Here is a 22,212-nt window from a genome sequence, read left to right on the forward strand (position 1 = left end):
ATAGAATTATAACCACACAGTCAAAAATAAACAAGACCTTGAAAAACCATCTCATCCTTGCCTCTTTCTTACAACTAAGGTATCTCAAGTAGAAAACATCATGTTTTCTTAAGGTAGGGGTGCAGTGCCTTTCACCTGCTCCCATTCTCTGTAAGGGAAGATTTTTCTCTGAATATCCTGGCCTCTCTGCCCTCCTTAACTCACTATTCCCCAGTGAAGAGGCATGATGGATGTGAATAGCCAGTCTGGGAAAAATAAGCAGTTGGTGACGCTTAGCATGCCCTCACCGTCATTCTTCCTGGGAAGGAAGGACCCTGTCCTTTCTGATAAGGACCCTGTTCTCTTTCACTTCACGCCGCCCTACCCCGGTTCAGGCCCTGTCTCAGCCCAGCAGTCCTGACACACTCACATGGAGTGAGGTGTCCTGTCAGCTCGCCCACTGCCTGCCCGTGCAGAGCCTTGTGCTCCACCCTGGCCTCTTTTGTAAGAGATCTTTTAACCATGTTTTCAGATCTGCTATTTCTCAACATGTTCAGACCACGCAGGACAGAGGAATATGTTTAATTGTGACTCTGGACACTAAGACTTTTTATGTCATCACTCACCTGAAAAAATTAGAGCAATAGACTTTAATTCATAGACTTGCTTTAAGAATTGAATGGCCTAATCCAAAGTGATTAGGATCTAGCACTTAGTAAGTGCTCAATAAAAGTTAGGTATTAATATTACCCTGTTATTTTTTCCTGAATAGTTTCGACTAACTGATCATTATTTCAGGATAAGATTAATTAGAAAACTGATATCTTTATTTCTAAGTCAGATCTGAAAATTTCTTAGGATACTATCGACTAATCAAATCCTCTCACTTCACACATAAGAAACGGAAACTCAAAGTTAGGTAATTTAGCCTGAATCAAAAAGTTAAGTCGTCATTTAAGGCTCTCTGCATTCTGCCCCCAACTTCTTTTTGATTTCATCTCCCATATTACCTACAGCAGCATGCTAATGTGCTCCCTACACCTTAATCACACCACTGATTAATCACTCTTACCTTTAGAGACCTTTCAGGATTGAAAGGTCTGTTGCTTTCCACCCATCTATTCAAATCTAACCCAAGCCTCACGGCCTTTCTCAAACCCCAGCTTTTCCAGGAAAACTTGCCTGCTTACTTGCCTTAAAGTACAGACTTCATGGTCTAAGCTTCCTAGCTCTGTCATACATTGTCTGCACAACAGTTATAAAATAAATCCCTATGGGTGAGAAGTTACATGCCGATGTCATGTCCTTTCAGAGATTTTAAGCACTTTGGGGGCAGAAGGGTGATGTTAAATGTGTTTAAATATCCCCAGTGTACACCAGTTTTGGGGGAAAAGAGAAATTAACATCTATTTTTGGAAGTGGGGATCCCTGGGGGGAGGGCTCTCACAGCAGGACCCCATGACCCAGGCTTTGGGATCATCTTAACGCCTTCACACATTTGGCCACATGCACTCACAACTGGGGACAGGCAGCTTGGTATCCTTCTAAATATGCTGTAGGACGCTACATAAATGTCTCCCAGAGGAGACTAGATGTCCCCAGCACATTACGAAGACCACAATCTACAACAGCAAGAGAAAAGAAGCCTACGATCAACAGTGCTAGGACCAAGAATGGCTGCAGAATAAGGTTCTCATGTATCACAGCAATTTTTAGCTGATCTAATTAAAACCAAAGCTACCCCAGGCACACAGAATATTGGAATACTTATGATTGATACAATGTGGCTTTGCATGCTAAGTTGTTTCAGTCATGTCTGACTCTTTGCAACCCTATGATCTGCAACCTCCCAGGCTCCTCCGTCCATGGGATTCTCAAGGCAACAATACTGGAGTGGACTGCCATGTCCTTCTCCTGGGGATCTTCCCAACTCAGGGATCGAATCCGTGTTTCTTATGTTTCCTGCATTCAGGTGGGTTCTTTACCACTAGTGCCACCTGGGAAGCCCAACGTGGCTTTAGTTCCCAAGTAAAGAAGGAAGTGGGATATGACGGTTCTATATGAAAAGTCTGGAGTCAAAAAGCACTTCATTTGAATGCTGGTTTCAAGCTGATGTGCTCTTTGGCATCCTGCGAACAAATTACGAAAATACAAGGCTCAGATAGGTTACCTGTAAAATAGGAAGAAGAGATAAAACCACATAAAGGCCTTGGTCCATCTAAGAACATCCCAGTAAATGTAAAGTTAGCTGCTGGTACTATCCTCATCCAGCTAGAGCTGTACAAGAAGGAAGTCACTTGTGTCCCAGCTGCCCTCGGGCCTCTCCCCTCTCCATTCCCAACCCAAGCTATTGTTTCTGGTGGTTAGGAGGGATCTTGAACGCCATTACACCAAATGGCCTGAAGTCCAGACTGGCTCTACAAACCCATTCTCCATTACCCAAGTCAGAGACTGGGATTCTCTCCCATGAATTGGCTGATTGCCCTACTATAGAGGTAGTCACACAGGCAATTTCCTTTATCAGGTATAAATTCTCAGCATGCAACAATCTGGCCACAAGAATGAAATAAATAAGCATTTTCAAGATTTGCTCAAGAAGCCGCTCCAACAACAACATTTCCAAATCCTGAGCCAAGGGTAAGAGAATGAATTTCATCAGAAATGACAGGGGCCAGCTGTTCCAAGAGAGATGTGAGTGGGGTGAAGAGCGGACCTTAAGAGGACATCACGTGCCAGAGGCCTCACCCAGGCTGTAAACACCAACAGAGATGGGGACACATCTTCTATCAAAGGCAATTAAAAAGTAATCATGATAACAGGCTGAACTTCTGAATGCAGCCAAATTCCTTTTTCCTCACTTCATCTCCTCTAAGCTGTGATCGCCACAAGGCAGAGAAACGCTTTGATGTCTTTTAGTGTAGTTGCAAACCTATTTTCACAACTCTTGGGGGGGTTGCTTTTTTTTAATACTCATTATTAAGAAAGAACAAATACTTGTGAACTTCAAAATTCTTCTCATTTTTTAAAAAATCTGGCTTTTTCATAAATATTTGTTGCAATTGCACAATGTTTATGTTCAAGAGAGCCATTTAGGAAAGAACAGCACATTCTTTCGCATTCCAGAACATGAAATCAGGTAAGAGGAGATCTTTTACGAAAAGAACAACTATTTTACAGAAATATATCCAACTATTTTCTTTGTTTGCTACATCTTCAAATAATCAAATAATCAATAACAAGCTAACAAGTAGAGTTTGTTTTTTCTTTTGGTGCTGTGCTGTGCGTGTGCTCAGTCACTCAGTCATGGCCAACTCTTTGAGATTCCAAGGACTATAGGCTCCTCTGTCCATGGGATTCTTCAGGCAAGAATACTGGGGCGGGTTGCCATGTCCTCCTCCAAGAGATCTTCCCAACCAGGGATCAAACCCCCATCTCCTGTGTCTCCTGCATTGCAGGTGGATTCTTTACCACTGCATCACCTGGGATGCTCCTTTACTTTATTAAGTGAAGCCCAAATGCCAAAATCTTAACATTTCAAACTCAGTTTTTAAGAAGCACTTTTACTGGTTACGTTTATCATCATTGGAAACTTTACAGACACAAGAGAACTATCAGACATTCTAAAAATTAATATTTCTCATACGTCTTACAATTTTTTGATGGATAATACTTTTAGAGACTAATATTGAGTCTAGAATTTAAAGCCAGGAAAAGTAGCATTTATCCCCAGGGCCAAAGGCTGAGGAAAATATGACAGATAAGAAATGTGGATAGCAGCTTTAAAGGTTTTCACTGAAATGTTACTTGTGGTAATTATTTTTTCCAAATCTAAAATAGTCTGGTTCATGGTTTGACAAAAAGTACGAAAAACCATCTGATATGAAATAACCAACCTTAACTCCATCTGAAGACTTAATCCCTCTTTGCCATGTGATGTATTTACATCTTCCAGGAATTCAGACACAGACATCTTGGGGGTCCGTTCCTCTGCTGGCCACGGCCACCAGTTCCCATCAAGGTGCTGGAAGTCCTCACAGCTGTGGTGTTATTGGACATTTGTGACTCCCAGCATCCATCCCCTTTTAATCTTTAATTGAACCTCAGTTTTCCCTCAGGTTAACTGTCTCACGCTCCACTCTCAGTCCCTATACATCAAGAATGAAACAGCTCAATGCAGGCTAACCTGAGCACTTGCCTCACTGAGCACTAGGCATGGCTTGAAAATAAGGTGTTGTGTTTTATTTTTTTTTGCAAGAGCCTGGCACATGCACATCTAATTAATACTGGTAAAGACAACAAAAAAGGAACTTTTCCATGTCTTAGCAGCAACCCAATTCCCTCTATCCCAAGATATAACATTTTAGACTCTTTTTGACTGTTCCATTTCTTTTCTCTGGGATGTTAGAGCCAATGCCCAAGGAGGAGGACTGTCAATAGGTAATACTGTGGTGAAGGGTCTGCAAGCATGGGGTTCAGGAGAGGGCTCAGGCTTAGGTAGCTAGGATGTAAATCAGGAAACTGAGTGGACTGTCGTGACAGGGGCAGCTCTGGTGGACACACATTCACTGAACGGTTTTCCACACCTAATGATAAAAAAACGACATATGCCTCAAGCCGAGTAGCAAATAAAAGCTCTACCAGGAACTACTACTGGAGCTGCCAGGACAGAAGTGTCTTGTCTAGTAGGGTGAAAGGTAGGATGATAGCCCAGAGTAGCTGGTGATGGTCTTTGCCACAACTTGGATCTTGGATGGTCACAGTCTTATGCTACTAGAGAAATAAAGCCAACACAAAGGAAAAATGAGAGAGAAAGAAAGAGAGAAGGAAGAGAGGAAAGGAGAAAAGGGACGGGGAGAAGGATAGAAGGAGAGGCAAAGGAGGAATGGGGTGAGAGAGAGATTGATTTTTGACATTATTTGAGACCTAAATCCAGCTATACCTGACTTTGAATATCTGATCAATTTTGTTTTCCTTAACCACTATCAACTGGGTTCCTGTTTTTTGCATCCCAAGGAGTTATGATTAATATAGAAACTTTTGCTCAGTGAAATGGAAAAAAGGGATATCGATAAATAAAGTGAAATGAAGAAAGAATTATGTCCAGTATATACAAAATATACTTGGTGTGGAATCCACATGGAATAACTGTTTCTGCACTATTCCTTATCCAACTCCTCCCTCTACTACTATATTCCAATGAGTTAAGCAACACTATGTTGAAATGCCAACATGAAGCTAATACATGAAAATAGAACTCTTAAAGAGCTGTCACATGGTAAGTTGAGTGGCTGGATAGCATACAAGTCCATGACACACTAAATTAAGGTACTTGGAAAGCCATGGTGGTGGGCAGACCTATCAGAAATGTAGGGACAAAAAAAAAAAAAAAGAAATGTAGCATGTGTATACCCGAAATTTAAAAATGTTAAAAATTATTTAAAAAAATAAATAAATAAATATGAAAATATAAAACTTGAACAAAAAAAAACAAAAAAAGAAATGTAGGGACTAGTGTGAGGCAGCTCTCCCTGAGTAAAACTGTTTTTTAAAAAGCACAAGACTAAGACATACCCACAGGTAATAGGTAATAATAATATGTATTATTCTAGCTGGCTCACCACGTGGCAGCATTATATGAATCCATTAAAACTCTATGAAATAGAATACTTCTGTCACATACAAGACAAAGACACTTTTTCAGGTTAAGGTCATAAGCTAGAAAGTGGTACAGTCAGGATTTTAAACGACAAAGTGAAAAGCATCTGTGCCACTGACCATTTGACAGAGGAAAGGAAATGAATATTAGTCGGTCCTCTAAAAGAAGACTCTCGAGAGTCCCTTGGACTGCAAAGAGATGAAACCAGTCAATCCTAAAGGAAATCAATCCTAAATATTCATCAGAAGGACTGATGCTAAAGCTGAAGCTGCAATACTTTGGCCACCTGATACAAAAAGCCCATTCATTAGAAAAGACCCTGATACTGGGAAAGATTGAAGGCAGGAAGAGAAGGGGATGGCAGAGAATGAGATGGTTGGATCATCTCTGAGAATCACTGAATCAATGGAAATGAGTTTGAACAAGTTCTGGGAGATGATGAAGGACAGGGAAGCCTGGCGTGTTGCAGTCCATGGGGTCACAAAAAGTTGGACACGACTGAGCGACTGACCAACAAATCCATACACTAGTTAGATTTTAGATTAAGGAATGGACTCTACTTGTAAAAAAGAAAGGATTTTACATGTAAAATAAAGAGAATGCAAATTAACATGAATAATCATTTCAATCATTCTTTTATCTTTATTTGTGTGCATTAGCACATACAAAAATATATGTATTAAGTATTTAAAAAATTCTCGGCAATGTGATTTATCATCCAAATATTTGAAGATCTATATGTTTAATCCTCCTTTACTTTCTAGAAGTTTCCTAAATATTTTTTTTGTTTTATCAGTCACTTTGAGAACAAGACTATTTCATGCTTCTCACAATTTGTTCTAAATTCCAAAAAGATTCATCATGCTGAATTTGTGGCACTCATTTTTATACACAAGATACTGACACTTTACCACAAATCTCTCCTAGGGCTTTACAGTGAGTCAGCAAAATGTGTAAACATATTCAGAAAATTAGGATGGATCAATTACATGTGGGAACAGAGATTCCTAAGCTAGGAAACTTCCCGCTCTTTACTAGGCATTGTAAAGAACATACATCTCTCAAATTCTGTTCTAGGAGTTGGACAAGTCGTCCTCCAGTACTGATAAAATTACAAAACCTTTTTATAATATGAAAGTGAAAGTGAAAATCGCTGAGTCGTGTCTAACTCTTTGCAACCCCATGGACTATACTGTTCATGGAATCCTCCAGGCCAGAATACTGGTGTGGGTAGCCTTTCCCTTCTCCATAATGGTTCACATTTGGATGTACTTGATAACTTAAAAAATGATTAATTCATTGCATCTTTCAGAGACTAATAACCAGATACTTAAAAATTATGTTCAAACATCAAGAAGAGCAGAACCAAATCTAAAATTAAAATATTTTAAATCAACACTTTCCTATATATTGCTAGTCAGAATTCGGGTCTTAGAAACTTCTTCAAAAGTCACTTGTCAAAATGCACCCTGTTAATTTGGTTTTACTCAGGAATCAGCTTCTAGGACTCTCTCCAGAACTAGTCATTGGAAACGTGAACAATAATCTACATGCAACACTGCGCGGCAACATTCATTATCATAAGAAGGTGGAGGCCGTTAGGGAAACGATCACGTAAATTAAGGTTAATTAATAGATGGGGAAACAGTGGGAACAGTGTCAGACTTTATTTTTGGGGGCTCCAAAATCACTGCAGATGGTGATTGCAGCCATGAAATTAAAAGACGCTTACTCCTTGGAAGGAAAGTTATGACCAACCTAGATAGCATGTTCAAAAGCAGGGACATTACTTTGCCAACAAAGGTCCCTCTAGTCAAGGCTATGGTTTTTCCAGTGGTCATGTATGGACGTGAAAATTGGACTGTGAAGAAAGCTGAGGGCCGAAGAATTGATGCTTTTGAACTGTGGTGTTGGAGAAGACTCTTGAGAGTCCCTTGGACTGCAAGGAGATCCAACCAGTCCATCCTAAAGGAGATCAGTCCTGGGTGTTCATTGGAAGGACTGATGCTGAGGCTGAAACTCCAATACTTTGGCCACCTCATGCGAAGAGTTGACTCATTGGAAAAGACCCTGATGCTGGGAGGGATTGGGGGCAGGAGGAGAAGGGGACAACAGAGGATGAGATGGCTGGATGGTATCACCGTCTCGACGGACATGAGTTTGCATGAACTCTGGGAGCTGGTGATGGACAGGGAGGCCTGGCGTGCTGTGATTCATAGGGTCGCAAAGAGTCAGACATGACTGAGCAACTGAACTGAACTGAACTGAACTGAATGATGCTTACAAGGGGTTTGTAATGATATGGAAAATTATACTAAAATATTAAAGAAAACAAAAACAGGTATACAAAAAAATCCCACAATCTGTGTATTAAAAGAAGACTGAACAAGAGTATTCTAAGTTATAACAAGAGCTTGATATCTGGAATGATTGTCTAAAACCTGGGGAATACAGAAAAAGAAGATAACCACAAGGGGCACATGTAAAGCATTTATAATCAGAACCATAACTGATTAATTACAAAGCACAATTCAACAACTTAGAATAGAATAGAAGTAGTACAGCTTAAAAGTAAAAGCCGATCTCTTATTAGAGGAAGTGTAAGATGAGAGTTCCCCAAATTCTGATAATAGCAATCCTTTTTGAGGAAGCACTGGGATTCCATTCAAGTCCTCACTGTCAATAGATCCAGCCCAAGCATGAGTCCAACCACTCATGATTTCAGCAGGCAATTTGGAACTGTCCCTGATGGATTTCCAAGGTAATCTGGGTTGGCTACCCATAAGCAAAGAGTGCTTAAAGATAATCATCCTGGAAACAGAGGTGACCCTGGAGATTTCATAACATTTCTGAGCAATATCATGATTATATGGTACAACGACAAAAGAAAACAGTGACGTATGGGGAAGAAACAGTTCAGCTAAAGAGCAGTAAGTTGCCAGTGATAGGTAGCATACTGCATCTAATAACATCTTTACACAAGACACTTAAAGCACTTAACTTAGATCATTATGGTGCTCAATGGTGGGACAGGAGCTAAATCAGTAAAGTCAAGTGTATGATCTTTAGTTACAGAGAAGAGCAATGGCTTAGGTGGCTGAAGTTCTAAATTTTACAAGGGATCACTTTAAACTTCCTTTAGACCACATTTTGAGTGTTGCTGCTGGCAAACTAGATTGACAGATTACAATCATTGCTTATCTTATTTCCACTGATGCCAGAAACATGGCAAGTTATCTCAAATAGATTTCAGGGCAAAATTAGCAGACATTTCAAACTTGCACATAATTTGATTCAATTTGACAAATACTTGTGGAACACAAACACAAAAACATAAAAAACCAGTAAGCCTAAGTCCTTGGCTTTGTGGAATGAAAAAGGAAGTCACAAGGAGCCTTGATAACACAGAATGATTAATTGTACATCCATTGTCTCTATCCTCATTTTCCTAGGGATCAATTAAACCTGGAAAGGAGCACAGAACAAGAATATTTTAAGAAAACCAGAACACAGGCAAATCCTAAAGTGCTAATAACCTGGTTACTAGATCTATGCACTGGACAACAGATATTTGAGAGTCACAAGGTACCAAGCCCTGTTTACGGGCAGGAGATAGACACAGCAGTCGTCAAGACAGTCTTTGCTCTCTCAAGGTCTACATCAGTGGAAACACTTATTCTATACTTCACCTTGAAATGAGTACCTATAAATAATGAAAAATTATTTCTCAGGAAACCAGATATCTGAGAGTATAAGATTAGCAACTTCATTTAGTTAAGAATGAAATGCAATGGAATTTGAAACTGGAAACAGTAATAGGGCAGAAAAAGATTGACATGTCTCAATTCCAAGAGCAGGGGACGGGGTGGGATGGGATAGGGGGAGAGGGAAGGTGGCTGAACACCAAAGCCTCACAGTAGTTTTCCCTCTGATGATACTCAAGTGATCTCAAAGCTGTGGTTTATGAAACAAAAGGACTCAGAGAATTCTTTTTCAGATTCTCCAATTTATAAAGAACTATGATTATTTCCTCAGAGAAGGCAATGGCACCCCACTCTAGTACTTTTGTCTGGAAAATCCCATGGACGGAGGAGCCTGGTAGGCTGCAGTCCATGGGGTCGATACAGTTGGGACATGACTGAACAACTTCACTTTCACTTTTCACTTTTCATTGGAGAAGGAAATGGCAACCCACTCCAGTGTTCTTGCCTGGAGAATCTCAGGGATGGGGAAGCCTGGTGGGCTGCCATCTATGGGGTCGCACAGAGTCAGACACGACTGAAGCGACTTAGCAGCAGCAGCAGCAGCATGATTATTTCCTAAGCCACATGTGTCACAGAGCAAACCTCCTTATCCCATCAGGCCAGCCAGCAAGCTACTCACAATTACCCTAGGCAACCTACCAAGGTCATAGTCTGAGTCAGAAATGAGAGTTCCTTGGTATGTCACAGAACATGCTACCTATCTCATGAAACACATTTACACATGTATACACAGTGCACACACATTTACATATGCACCTATATGTATGTGTGTGCACAAACGTATGTGTGTGTATGTATGTGGATGTATGTATGTGTGCATATATGTGGATGTATGTATGTATGGGTATATATGGATGTATGTATATACTGTGTATGGGCTTCCCTGATGGCTCAATGGTAAAGAATCTGCCTGCAATGCAGGAGAACACGGGTTCGATCCCTGTGTCGGGAAGATCCTCTGGAAGAGGAAATGGCAATCCACTCCAGTATTCTTGCCTGAAAAATTCCATGAGCAGAAGAGCCTGGTGGGCTACAGCCCAAAGGGTCACAAAAAGTCAGACATGACTGAGCGACTGAGCACACATATACTCTGTATGCATGTATGCATGGGTGTAGACAGGTAGATGAGGCTTCCCTGGTGGCTCAGCAGTAAAGAATGCAGGAGATGAAGGCTCTGTTCCTAGGTCAGGAAGATCCTCTGAAGAAAGGCACAGCAACCCACTCTAGTATTCTTGCCTGGAAAATCCCATCGACAGAGCAGCCTGGCGGGCTATAGTCCTTGAGGTCGCAAAGAGTCGGACACGACTTAGTGACTATACCACCAAGTAGACAGCTCCTCTCTGGTGAATGAAAGAGAAGATAACTAGACAGATCAAAACTCATTTGCCTGTTTTCCTGAGAGCCAAACATACTTTCCCTCATACCATACCTCATTTCCATTGCGTGGGAAAAAAAGTAAAGAAGCCATATCTCCTACTCCACACTTAATGGATGACATCTGTATACACTCCAACCTGCCCCCACCAAAGACTGCCCTCTCCACATTTCATGGGTGACATCTGTATACACTCAATTTTCCCCTATCACAGACTGCCCTTCTCCACACTTCATGGGTGACAGCTGTATATACTCCAACCTGCCCCCATCACAGACTGCTCTCTCCCCAACTAAGTAAAAGCCTTCCTAGTCTAAGGGATTGAAGCACATCAGATATATATTTTTTAAATTGGTTTCCTAAGGCAAATATTAAAAAGTGTACATTATTTTTGTTTATAAAAAGCATCTAAAAACTGGCTAAATTAATCTATCCTATTAGAAGTCACCTTTCATATGGGGATCCTGCTAGGAAAGTGACACAAATCACTAGTAATGATCTTATTGATCCAGGTGCTGGTCACCTAGAAGTGTCCCCTTCATGAAGAATCAGCAAAGTGTACGCTTATATTCACCACCTGTGTGTGTGTGTGTGTGTGTGTGTATATAGTAAGTATTTTTAAAATTTAGCTTCCTAACAATTTGTGGTCTGTTATTAATTTATATTTACTCTTCCTGAGACATTCACAAATTGTTCTGAAACATGGAATTTTACCTAACCAATTTGTAGATCAATAAATATAAATTCATTAATTTTTCTAACCTTATTAGTCTTTCCTAATAAGTTGTTCAAAACTACTTTCAATCAATTATTAGAAAAAAATTACTTAATTATATGTAGAAAAGTACGCTTTACCAAACCTCCAGGTTAGCAATCCCTTGATGCACAGGGATAGGAGAATGAAATCTCATTACTGCACATCACATTTTTTAAATATATTTTACAAATAAAATTTTATATCCCTCTTAAGAAAACACAAATGATTATAACCCAAAGCCAAATGATACACTTTTGCTAGCACAGGATTCATGAGTCAAGTCTACTTTCATCTATATGTCTTCCCTTCAACTCAATTTGAAAATGGTAAGTAAAACTGATAATAATCAAAGAGAGAAATCTCATAAAGCAGAGGCACTTGCTGAGAGCAAATAAACTTGCAGAGGAGAAAATAAATCTCCAGCAACACAACCTAAGAGTGCCCTGACCTCTTCTCTTCTGTGCTGTTACTCATCTCCCTCTTATCAAAATAAAGCAGACCTGTACTCCTTTCTTCCCTGAGGACAAGAGCTACCAAAGTAGTTTCTGTTGGCTAAAGGATTGGACCACTGTCTCAACCAGGCCCTCTTACATATGAACATGCTGAGTCTATCTGAAAATTTAATCAAAGCAATATATTTTATTCCTTATAGAATGAGTAATCTTAAAATAGTTTTTTAATTTACATATTGAAATGCTAGGACATTTAAGTAATCAAATGCTTAAGACATAAAAAGTAAGACAGCTTTCTTTTCCCTATTTGCTTGAAGACTGGTTAGAAAGGAAAAAATCCTTCTTTAAAAAGATAACTTGTTGATGGCTGAATGCTATCAACTACAAATAACAAATGTCTCTTCATAGACATCGTATTTTCAATGCAGTTCTCAGTCCGTCTCCTCCCATCTGTTCTCCTCTTCCTGCGAAGGTCTAAGCTTGGGGAGGAGTTCCAACAATGCCAGGCACTGAGTAGGAAGGGAGCACTGTGACACAGGATGACAGGCGGCTACACACAGATGCCTCTGGGCCTGGATCTTGGGGCGCCTCCATTTAGTTTACACCTCTGGAGTCCCCCAGCTCTCCACTATGCACTATAGCAGGTTGCTGTATAACCTCTCAAGCTTATTTCCTTCAAATCTAAAATAGGCACAAATGTGTCCCTACCTCCTAGTGCAGTTGTGACAAATAGATGACATAAGGCACATAAAGCAATTAGCACTGTGCCTGGCACACAGCACATAGGCAACAATTTGTAACTAAGTCTGCAGTAATAAAAACTTTTCATCTAAAAGATGACTTTACAGTATCACTTGACAAACACAGAATATACAGACTACTGTGCCAAAAAGAAAATTACCTTTTAAAGTAACTCAAGTTAAATATGTATGAAAAGACTGAAGCCCAGCTTCTTGACAGATGACTTTCAGTCTCTGAATTCAGAACAAATATATTATTATAAACAGCTTCAAAAAAAGATCATGTACTTTGAAGGGACATTTTACAACACACTCTGTGAGCCTCAGTCTCCTCACCCATAAAATGGGAATAAGTCCTTTATCATCAGGCAATACTGAGGTTTTAGATGTTTTCTGCAAAAGGCCTAACATATATTACACAATAGTAGAATGATTTTTAAGCAGATGGTATAAAAGTCATCAGAGGGATTATTCAAAGCTGGAAAAAAATTTAAGAGAAAACTTTCCATCATCTGTACTTTATTTTTCTCTTCTTTGTAGCATTCTTACACTTGATTTCTCTTCTAATCAAATGTGTTCCACCTAACCTTACAGAAGTTGATTTCATTTGATTTATCTCTGAATCTTCTTCTAGTCCCTCCATCACCTTTAAAGTACCTACCAGTGGCTTGTCCAAAGACAGATAATAAATTGACACCTGAAAAGCCCAACTGCAGGACAATTTTTACATCACTACAATTCAGCCTGAGGAAAGTGACTCCCTCCTCTGTAAAGAGGAAGAGAAGAATAGAAATGTTCCTGGACCACCAATTACTTCTTTAACCATCAATGGGAGAAATTTCAGAAACAATATTTTGCTTTAGCTTACTTCATTCCCTACGAAGATAAGAGTGACATCTGAGAATAAGGCTTACCTATTTGCACCATTTCTTCATTACCAGCCTGGAAAGGAGGGGGGAAAGTAAGAAAAAGAAACAGTTACTGGGTTTCATCTTATCACCTCATGCGTTTTATTTCTACTATTAATGCTTTTCAGGAGCTGACTAATCAGGCGACGCCGGAGACTGGGATTGGTGCCTAACCGCTGCACCCCGGTTTGTAGAAGGTTCCTGTGACGGGGAGCACGAGCCAATGCAACAGCAATTTGGGACAGGGTGTCGTTTGCTCGTTTTAACTTCTAACATTTACGAAGCCAGCAAAAATAAATCCTGACACTCAATATTCTCTTTGGAAAACTCCATATATTGGGTCAGGAGTAGAAAAGAAAGTCTCCGAATTTATACGTGCAAAACAGAAGTCTAAATCCTGATTGATCAGATTTGAGGTCAGGCAGCAAGTAGAACGAGTCTCTTACTTTTTCACCCTATGGTCAGACCAAGCAGACCAAGAGACGCTACAAAAACTCAGGGAGAAATTCTGTACCCAGAGCCCCAGCGGCCCTGCGCTGCTGTGACTGACTACACAGGGCTCGGCTCGTCCCGCCGAGCCTTCTCAAGGACTCTTCTGAGAGCATCGGGCTTCACCTTGAGGCTCCAAAGGGTGGGGGCTGGGCCGAAAAGAAACAGAGCAGCACTCAACTTCGCTTTAAAAAGAGGAGGAGTTGTGCAGAGGGGGAGGGGAGAAGAGCAGCCGGCGCCTCCAGCCTCTCTGCCCAGGAAAACGCAGGGCAGGAAACGTCCCCGGGGGCCCCCCTCCCCAACTGTCAAACCCCAGCCCGGCCGCGGTACTCCCAGGACACGTGTCTACTGGATCGCTCTCTGTCCGGCCCAAGGATTTCCTGAAACCCCCGCCTCCGGCTGCCCGAAAAAAGCTGTGAGTCAGTGAGCAGGAGAGAAAGCCCCGCGAACTCGACTCCGGCTGCCGCAGTCGGAGCCCTGGGATCCTGGACCCAGCGTCCAGAACTTCATTCAAGCGCCCACACTGCCCTCCGGAAAAGGGAAACCCAGATGGCCCGGCGAGGATGCGGATTGACTGCAGTCGGGTCACCGGGAATTGTTCCGAATGCCGCAAAGTGAAGCCCGAGCGGTGACAAGCCTGGGCTCCCATGCGATGTAACCCCCTCCACCCCCAAAAGCCCCGCACGCTGCGCCCAGCCCTCGAAAAACACCGACCGTGAAGGCACCAGATAACAGAGAAAGGGTGGGAGGGGGGAGGAGGAGAGAGAGGAGGGGAAAGAGGGGGAGGAACTGTTTCGGGGAAAAGGTTGGGTTTGAGTTTTTTATTGTTATTATTTTCCACTTACTTGTCCATCAGCTGAAGTCTTAACCTCTACCAGAGCGGCTGCTATCAACCAAAGTGACAGGAGAACCATCACGAGTCGAGTTCACTTTTCAACTGCTGGGCAAAGCAAATGCCCAGAGCAAAACCTTCCCCCCCAAAGTAAGTTTCTTGGAAAAAAGGAAAAAAAAAAAAAAAAAGGCAGAATTAAAAAAAAAAAACAAAAACAAAAACTGATCTTCCGTGCTTGGCTTCAATGAAAATGAAATTTGAGCTCTGAGCCTGGCCCCCTCTGCTCTGCAGTTCTTTCCACTTCACCTTCTCACCCCGTCCTCCCAAACAGAGTGTTCAGGAGAGAAGGTGCTGCGAGCCGGGCACGGGCTGCGCCGGCAGAGGCGGGGGGGAGAGACGAGGGGCTTCCAACTATCTCTGTCCGCAGCGGCTTTTTTCTAGGCTTTTCGCGCACCGTGGGTCCCTAAGGTTAGCGCTGAGAATGCTTGGGTCCCCGGGAGCACGGCAGGGGGAAGTATTAGCGAGAGAGACGGACGAGCGAGCGAGAGCGGGAGAAAGAGGCAGGGAGAGGGCGCCTCCGCGGCTCGCTCCGAGGTGGGGGCGGGAGAAGCCGGAGGGGAGGAGGCAGGCGGAGGAGTGGGAGGAGTGGGCCGCTCGCCGGCTCCCGTGGCTCGCTGAGCGGTTGTCTGCTCGCTGCCGGCGACCCGCGGGGCGCTAATAAGTCGGCCGGAGCCCCCCCTCGACCCGCGCCCGGGCGGCCCCTCCCGCCGCGGCGCCCACGTCACGCGGGGCCCGGGCCCGGGCCCGCGCCTCCCGCGCGCCCGCCGGGACGGCCCGGGGCGGGCGCTGCAGGCGCGGGGAGGCGTGGGGAGGACGGTCGGTGCCCGCGGCCGGCCCCAGGCAGGGTCGGGCTTTGAAGCCGCACGGGGGCCGGGTGGGGAGGCAGGGCGAGGGGGAGGGGGGCGCTTGAGTGGCCGGGGTTTACCGCCCGCACCCTTCCCCATCCCGGGATCTTCTCCTTCCCCGCGACGGGGCGGAGGAGAGGTGGCGATCCCAGGGGAGCTGCTGGCCCCCCCTAGAGGGACCGGCTTTGAGTTCATTCTAGGAATCGGGAGGGTCCCAGGCTCGGTCCTGGGCTTTAGGAAATTCACCTCCTGCTACCCTGCCTGCTTTCCCAGCCGGGCCTCCCGGGGAGAACTCCCTCCACCCCGCCCCCGCCCCAGAACCTCCAGGTTGTCACAACTCAGAAGTCTCCCCTCCGCACACCAGCTCCCTACCACGTTTGGTGGGGATGGTTCCTACCCGCGTTCAGTTCTTGTTTACGCCTTATTAGTTTGTATTAATTTTAAACGTTGCCATGTCTGTTCCTTGAGTCACCCGGGTGCTTCCGTTTATCACTGGAGTACACAGGCCTAGGCGTCTCTTCCTCTCACCAAGATTAAGTTATCAAATGATTTCTGCCCTTTGTGGCCCGGATCTTTCTGGGAGGAGATAGCGCCAACCTGAGCTCCAGAGAGTTGAGAAGGGTTTGCTGGAATCCAGGGACAGGCCCTAGGAATCCTAGGGCAGACTCTCATGGGCGCTTTCCAGGGAGCAAGAGAGGTGGAAAAGGAAATATTTCCAACTTCTACTGACCGATTTGTGACACTCCCTCCCCAGCTCAGACCATGAGAGAAGAATGAATAGGCACAAATTTAGGTATAATTTTCAAGACTTCCACTGGAAGGAGTCTCACAGAGACCTGTCTAAAATAAAGTGTAGAAGTTACTGGGTGTTTTGCTAAGGAATGCTTCGATAAGTCATAGTTCCTTTTCTTTTCAGAAAACATGGTGTGCGTTTAGAGGGAATACTTCAAATTCATTATTTAAAGCTTGCATCTTTAGCTTACACATGGAGGGGTTTGTGTTTACTGCTGTGTTATCTAAGTCTTCTCAGAATCATAGATACAGAACACTCACACGTTCAAGTGAGAAACCAAACAACTGAATGGCCCCACCAGTAATGGGTTAATTAGTTAGTGATTAGCTTTGAATTATAATTAGACTGCAGCACTAAAGTATCTCTAAATTACATTTTTCCTTCAATTAAAGCCGTAAGCATTTTTGTAACCTATCATTGACTTACTGTCTGGGAATGATTTGCTGAATTCTGTGCCTATTTTTCTTACTTATTAAAAAGAAATAATCTCATGTTCTATAAATAAAAATTATGTCGATTTATGTTGACAACTGGGGCTTCCCTAGTAGCTTAGCAGTAAAGAATCCACCTGCAATGCCAGAGACCCAGGAGACATGGGTTTGATCCCTGGGTTGGGAACATCCCCTGAAGGAGGAAATGGCAACCCACTCCAGTATTCTTGCCAGGAAAATCCCGTGGACAGAGGAGCCTGGTTGACTACAGTTCATGGGGTTGCAAAGAATTAGACACGAATGAGCGCATGGGCATACACACACACACACACACACACACACACACACCACACATCCTGACAAGTAAAAGAATATTAGTGTACAAATCAGAAACTCTGTGTTCTAGGCCAAGCTAACAGCTGTCTGACCTTGACAAATCACTAAAATTCTATTTTGGTTTTCCCTCTACGAGATAATTCAGCTCTAAAATTACCTAATTTTAAGTAATAGCTAGTTTTTTTAGTTGCCCATGGAATTACAGTTAATTTCATACAGTTCAAGCATTTGTTATCATCATAATTCCTGCATAATGAGCAATTCATGCGACTTTCATAAAAGGAGTGGCTTTAGATGTTCTTGGCCATGATCATGGAAAGAAATGTATTCTACACTGTGCCCCAGTAAAATTTTTCATGATTCAGTGCTTACTGCATGCAACCCTGATATTTTCTATCCTATTTGTTTTACTTTGTTTCCCACATACTGCTTAGGATCCACTTCATTGATTTCACAACCCAATGAGTTCATGACCCTCATTCTGACAAACATTAATTTGAGAGTATATAATAAGGTTTATATTTCTTGGATTCTAAATAAGTTGAGTTCTTATTAATAAGTTTCTTCCAATATACAAAGTTTCCCAAAGTATGTCCTGGAATGTTAAATGTTTTACCAAAAAAAAAAAAAAGAATTCTCTGACAGTTTGTAAAATGCTCATATGAAGAAAATGAAATGGGTTTCTTTGTTTCAGAAATACATAGGGACTTTAATATCCTAAGCGCATGGAGAGTCTTTAAGAGAGGGAGTGTGCTCTGGTCCTCTTACTGACATAATCACAGAATGCTTTTTCGTCATGCTTTATCCTTCGAGGAACTTACTTGCAGAAATACCATCACAAAGACCAATTACTAGAATAAAGTGAACTTTGAGATAGGTAGGATTCACATACAGATTCCATTTTAGTGTTCTCAACTCTAAAACCAGTTTACTAATACTGCTGTTGCAAAATGCATGAAAATTAGCATAACTTTGCATGTAAGCTATCAAGCACATGGTCTAGAACATTAGTAAGGACTTAAATGAAGAATTGTTTAGGTGAATCTGTATGGCCTACATATAGAAAGCTCAACACAATATTGTAAAGTAAAAAAAATAATAATAATTTAAAAAATTTTAAAAAAGCTCACTGATAATGAATATGGCAACTTCTAAGAAAAGTAGAAAAATATAAACAGCTAAAATATTATGAACTTTTAAGTTTACCAGAGATATTGTTAGGAATAAAAGGCAAAGAAGTTATTGAGTTCCTGTCACAAACTGACCCCTGCCCGCCGGCCTCACATCAAATCTCTGCCCTTCCTTGCATGTTTCTTTGCCCTCAGCAGCAGTGCTTTTTCCCCATGTGCCACATCGCACGTCCACACACTTGCTTATATTGATTTTTCAGTTTTAAGACCCTTCCTCTTCCTGCCCACAAGTCAAAGAAAGGCACGTGAGGCAGGAGATGCTAATATGTGCTCCATAAAATACTAAAGCAATACTTGTGAGTATGTTTTCTTCCAAAATATGTTTTTTAAATCATTTTATTTATTTAATTTTGGCTGTGCTGGATCTTCATTGCTGCACAGGAAACTTTTCTCTTGTAGAGGCTTCTCTTGTTGCGGAGGACAGACTCTAGGGAGCATGGACTTCAGTAACTGCAACACGAGGGCTCAGTAGTTGTGGCTCTTAGGTTCTAGAGAGCAGGCTCAATAGCTGTGGTGAATGGGCTTAGTTGCTTCTTAGTATGTGACATCTTCCTGGCTCAGGGATCAAACCCATGTCTCCTGCATTGGCATGTGGATGCTTTACCACTCAGCCAACAGGGAAACCCTCAAACTATGTTTTAAGTAAAGAAATAATTTAAAAAGTAATCGTGTGTATGTAGTCTCCCTAATTGTGAAGTCATCTTTTTTAGGACTTAAGTTTCATGAAATCAATTGATATATGGATATTTTAACCTGTTCATTCTTATATTGGCAACAGATAACTAAGCAGAGAGTTGTGTGTGTATGTGTGTATTTTCTGTTTGATACTGACAAGTCAATGTTGTCTATCTTTTCATAACTTAACATTTTAATACTTAATGTTTATTGTATATTAAACATAAAATTTTAAATTTTGTTATTTCTTACAGTGAATAATTCTTTTACAGGTTTGTTGTTTCTGCTGTTTATCTTTCCCACACTTTTTTGTTTCTGAGAGTTTTTTAGAGCAGTTTAAAGTTCACAGCAGAATTGAGGGGGAAGTACAAAGAATTCCCATACTCTCCCTGCCTCTAAACATGCATAGCTTACCATGTTATCAACATCCCCAAAAATGTAACAAAAGAGTAGTACATTTGTTAATACTGATGAACCTGCATTGACACATCATAATCACCCAAACTCTACAGTATACATTAAGTATACATTACAGTGAGGCTTTTGAGTTCCTCTTCACTTTCTGCCATAAGGGTGGTGTCATCTGCATACCTGAGGTTATTGATATTTCTCCCGGCAATCTTGATTCCAGCTTGTGTTTCTTCCAGTCCAGCGTTTCTCATGATGTACTCTGCATATAAGTTAAATAAACAGGGTGACAATATACAGCCTTGACGAACTCCTTTCCCTATTTGGAACCAATCTGTTGTTCCATGTCCAGTTCTAACTGTTGCTTCCTGACCTGCATACAAATTTCTCAAGAGGCAGATCAAGTGGTCTGGTATTCCCATCTCTTTCAGAATTTCCCACAGTTTATTGTGATCCACACAGTCAAAGGCTCTGGCATAGTCAATAAAGCAGAAATAGATGTTTTTCTGGAACTCTCTTGCTTTTTCCATGATCCAGGGGATGTTGGCAATTTGATCTCTGGTTCCTCTGCCTTTTCTAAAACCAGCTTGAACATCAGGAAGTTCACGGTTCACATATTGCTGAAGCCTGGCTTGGAGAATTTTGAGCATTACTTTACTAGCGTGTGAGATGAGTGCAATTGTGCGGTAGTTTGAGCATTCTTTGGCATTGCCTTTCTTTGGGATTGGAATGAAAACTGACCTTTTCCAGTCCTGTGGCCACTGCTGAGTTTTCCAAATTTGCTGGCATATTGAGTGCAGCACTTTCACAGCATCATCTTTCAGGATTTGGAATAGCTCAACTGAAACTCCATCACCTCCACTAGCTTTGTTCATAGTGATGCTTTCTAAGGCCCACTTGACTCCACATTCCAGGATGTCTGGCTCTAGGTTAGTGACCACACCATCGTGATTATCTGGGTTGTGAAGATCTTTTTTGTACAGTTCTTCTGTGTATTCTTCCCATCTCTTCTTAATATCTTCTGCTTCTGTTAGGTCCATACCATTTCTGTCCTTTATCAAGCTCATCTTTGCATGAAATGTTCCTTTGGTATCTCTGATTTTCTTGAAGAGATCCCTAGTCTTTCCCATTCTGTTGTTTTCCTCTATTTCTTTGCATTGATTGCTAAAGAAGGCTTTCTTATCTCTTCTTGCTATTCTTTGGAACTCTGCATTCAGATGTTTATATCTTTCCTTTTCTCCTTTGCTTTTCGCTTCTCTTCTTTTCACAGCTATTTGTAAGGCCTCCCCAGACAGCCATTTTGCTTTTTTGCATTTCTTTTCCATGGGGATGGTCTTGATCCCTGTCTCCTGTACAATAATGTCACAAACCTCATTCCATAGTTCATCAGGCACTCTATCTATCAGATCTAGGCCCTTATATCTATTTCTCACTTCCACTGTATAATCATAAGGGATTTGATTTAGGTCATACCTGAATGGTCTAGTGGTTTTCCCTACTTTCTTCAATTTAAGTCTGAATTTGGCAAGAAAGTGTTCATGGTCTGAGCCACAGTCAGCTCCTGGTCTTGTTTTTGCTGACTGTATAGACCTTCTCCATCTTTGGCTGCAAAGAATATAATCAATCTGATTTCGGTGTTGACCATCTAGTGATGTCCATGTATACAGTCTTCTCTTGTGTTGTTGGAAGAGGGTTTTTGTTATGACCAGTGCATTTTCTTGGCAAAACTCTATTAGTCTTTGCCCTGCTTCATTCCCTATTCCAAGGCCAAATTTGCCTGTTACTCCAGGTGTTTCTTGACTTCCTACTTTTGCATTCCAGTCCCCTATAATGAAGAGGACATCTTTTTTGGGTGTTAGTTCTAAAAGGTCTTGTAGGTCTTCATAGAACCGCTCAACTTCAGCTTCTTCAGCGTTACTGGTTGGGGCATAGACTTGGATTACTGTGATATTGAATGGTTTGCCTTGGAAACGAACAGAGATCATTCTGTCATTTTTGAGATTGCATCCAAGTACTGCATTTTGGACTCTTTTGTTGACCATGATGGCCACTCCATTTCTTCCGAGGGATTCCTGCCCGCAGTAGTAGATATAATGGTCATCTGAGTTAAATTCACCCATTCCAGTCCATTTCAGTTTGCTGATTCCTAGAAAGTCAACATTCACTCTTGCCATCCCTTGTTTGACCACTTCCAATTTGCCTTGATTCATGGACCTGACATTTCAGGTTCCTATGCAATATTGCTCTTTATAGCATTGGTCCTTGCTTCTATCACCAGTCACATCAACAGCTGGGTATTGTTTTTGCTTTGGCTCCATCCCTTCATGCTTTCTGGAGTTATTTCTCCACGGATCTCCAGTAGCATATTGGGCACCTATTGACCTGGGGAGTTTCTCTTTCAGTATCCTATCATTTTGCCTTTTCATATTGTTCATGGGGTTCTCAAGGCAAGAATACTGAAGTGGTTTGCCATTCCCTTCTCCAGTGGACCACATTCTGTCAAATCTCTCTACCATGACCTG

At 41.9% G+C, this 22,212-nt stretch overlaps 1 protein-coding gene across 2 annotated transcripts in view; it reads right to left on the bottom strand.

The window, feature by feature from the left end:
• The window catches only part of ADAMTS3 (ADAM metallopeptidase with thrombospondin type 1 motif 3), a 280,320-nt gene extending 265,286 nt beyond the window's left edge, over positions 1-15,034 (bottom strand). The window contains exons 1-2 of one of the 2 annotated variants that reach the window (XM_024993300.2): positions 14,078-14,216; positions 13,638-13,665 (exon numbers count right to left, since the gene is read on the bottom strand). In XM_024993300.2, coding sequence (XP_024849068.1) covers positions 13,638-13,650 — 13 coding nt within the window. In that variant the 5' untranslated portion in view covers positions 13,651-13,665; positions 14,078-14,216. Of the gene's footprint in view, positions 1-13,637; positions 13,666-14,077; positions 14,217-14,965 lie in introns of those variants that run through there. The other variant, NM_001192797.1, reaches the window with a different exon arrangement.
• Positions 15,035-22,212: the final 7,178 nt, after the last annotated feature.

The sequence above is a fragment of the Bos taurus genome, chromosome 6, assembly GCF_002263795.3.
Source record: "Bos taurus isolate L1 Dominette 01449 registration number 42190680 breed Hereford chromosome 6, ARS-UCD2.0, whole genome shotgun sequence".
Taxonomy (NCBI): Eukaryota; Metazoa; Chordata; class Mammalia; order Artiodactyla; family Bovidae; genus Bos; species Bos taurus.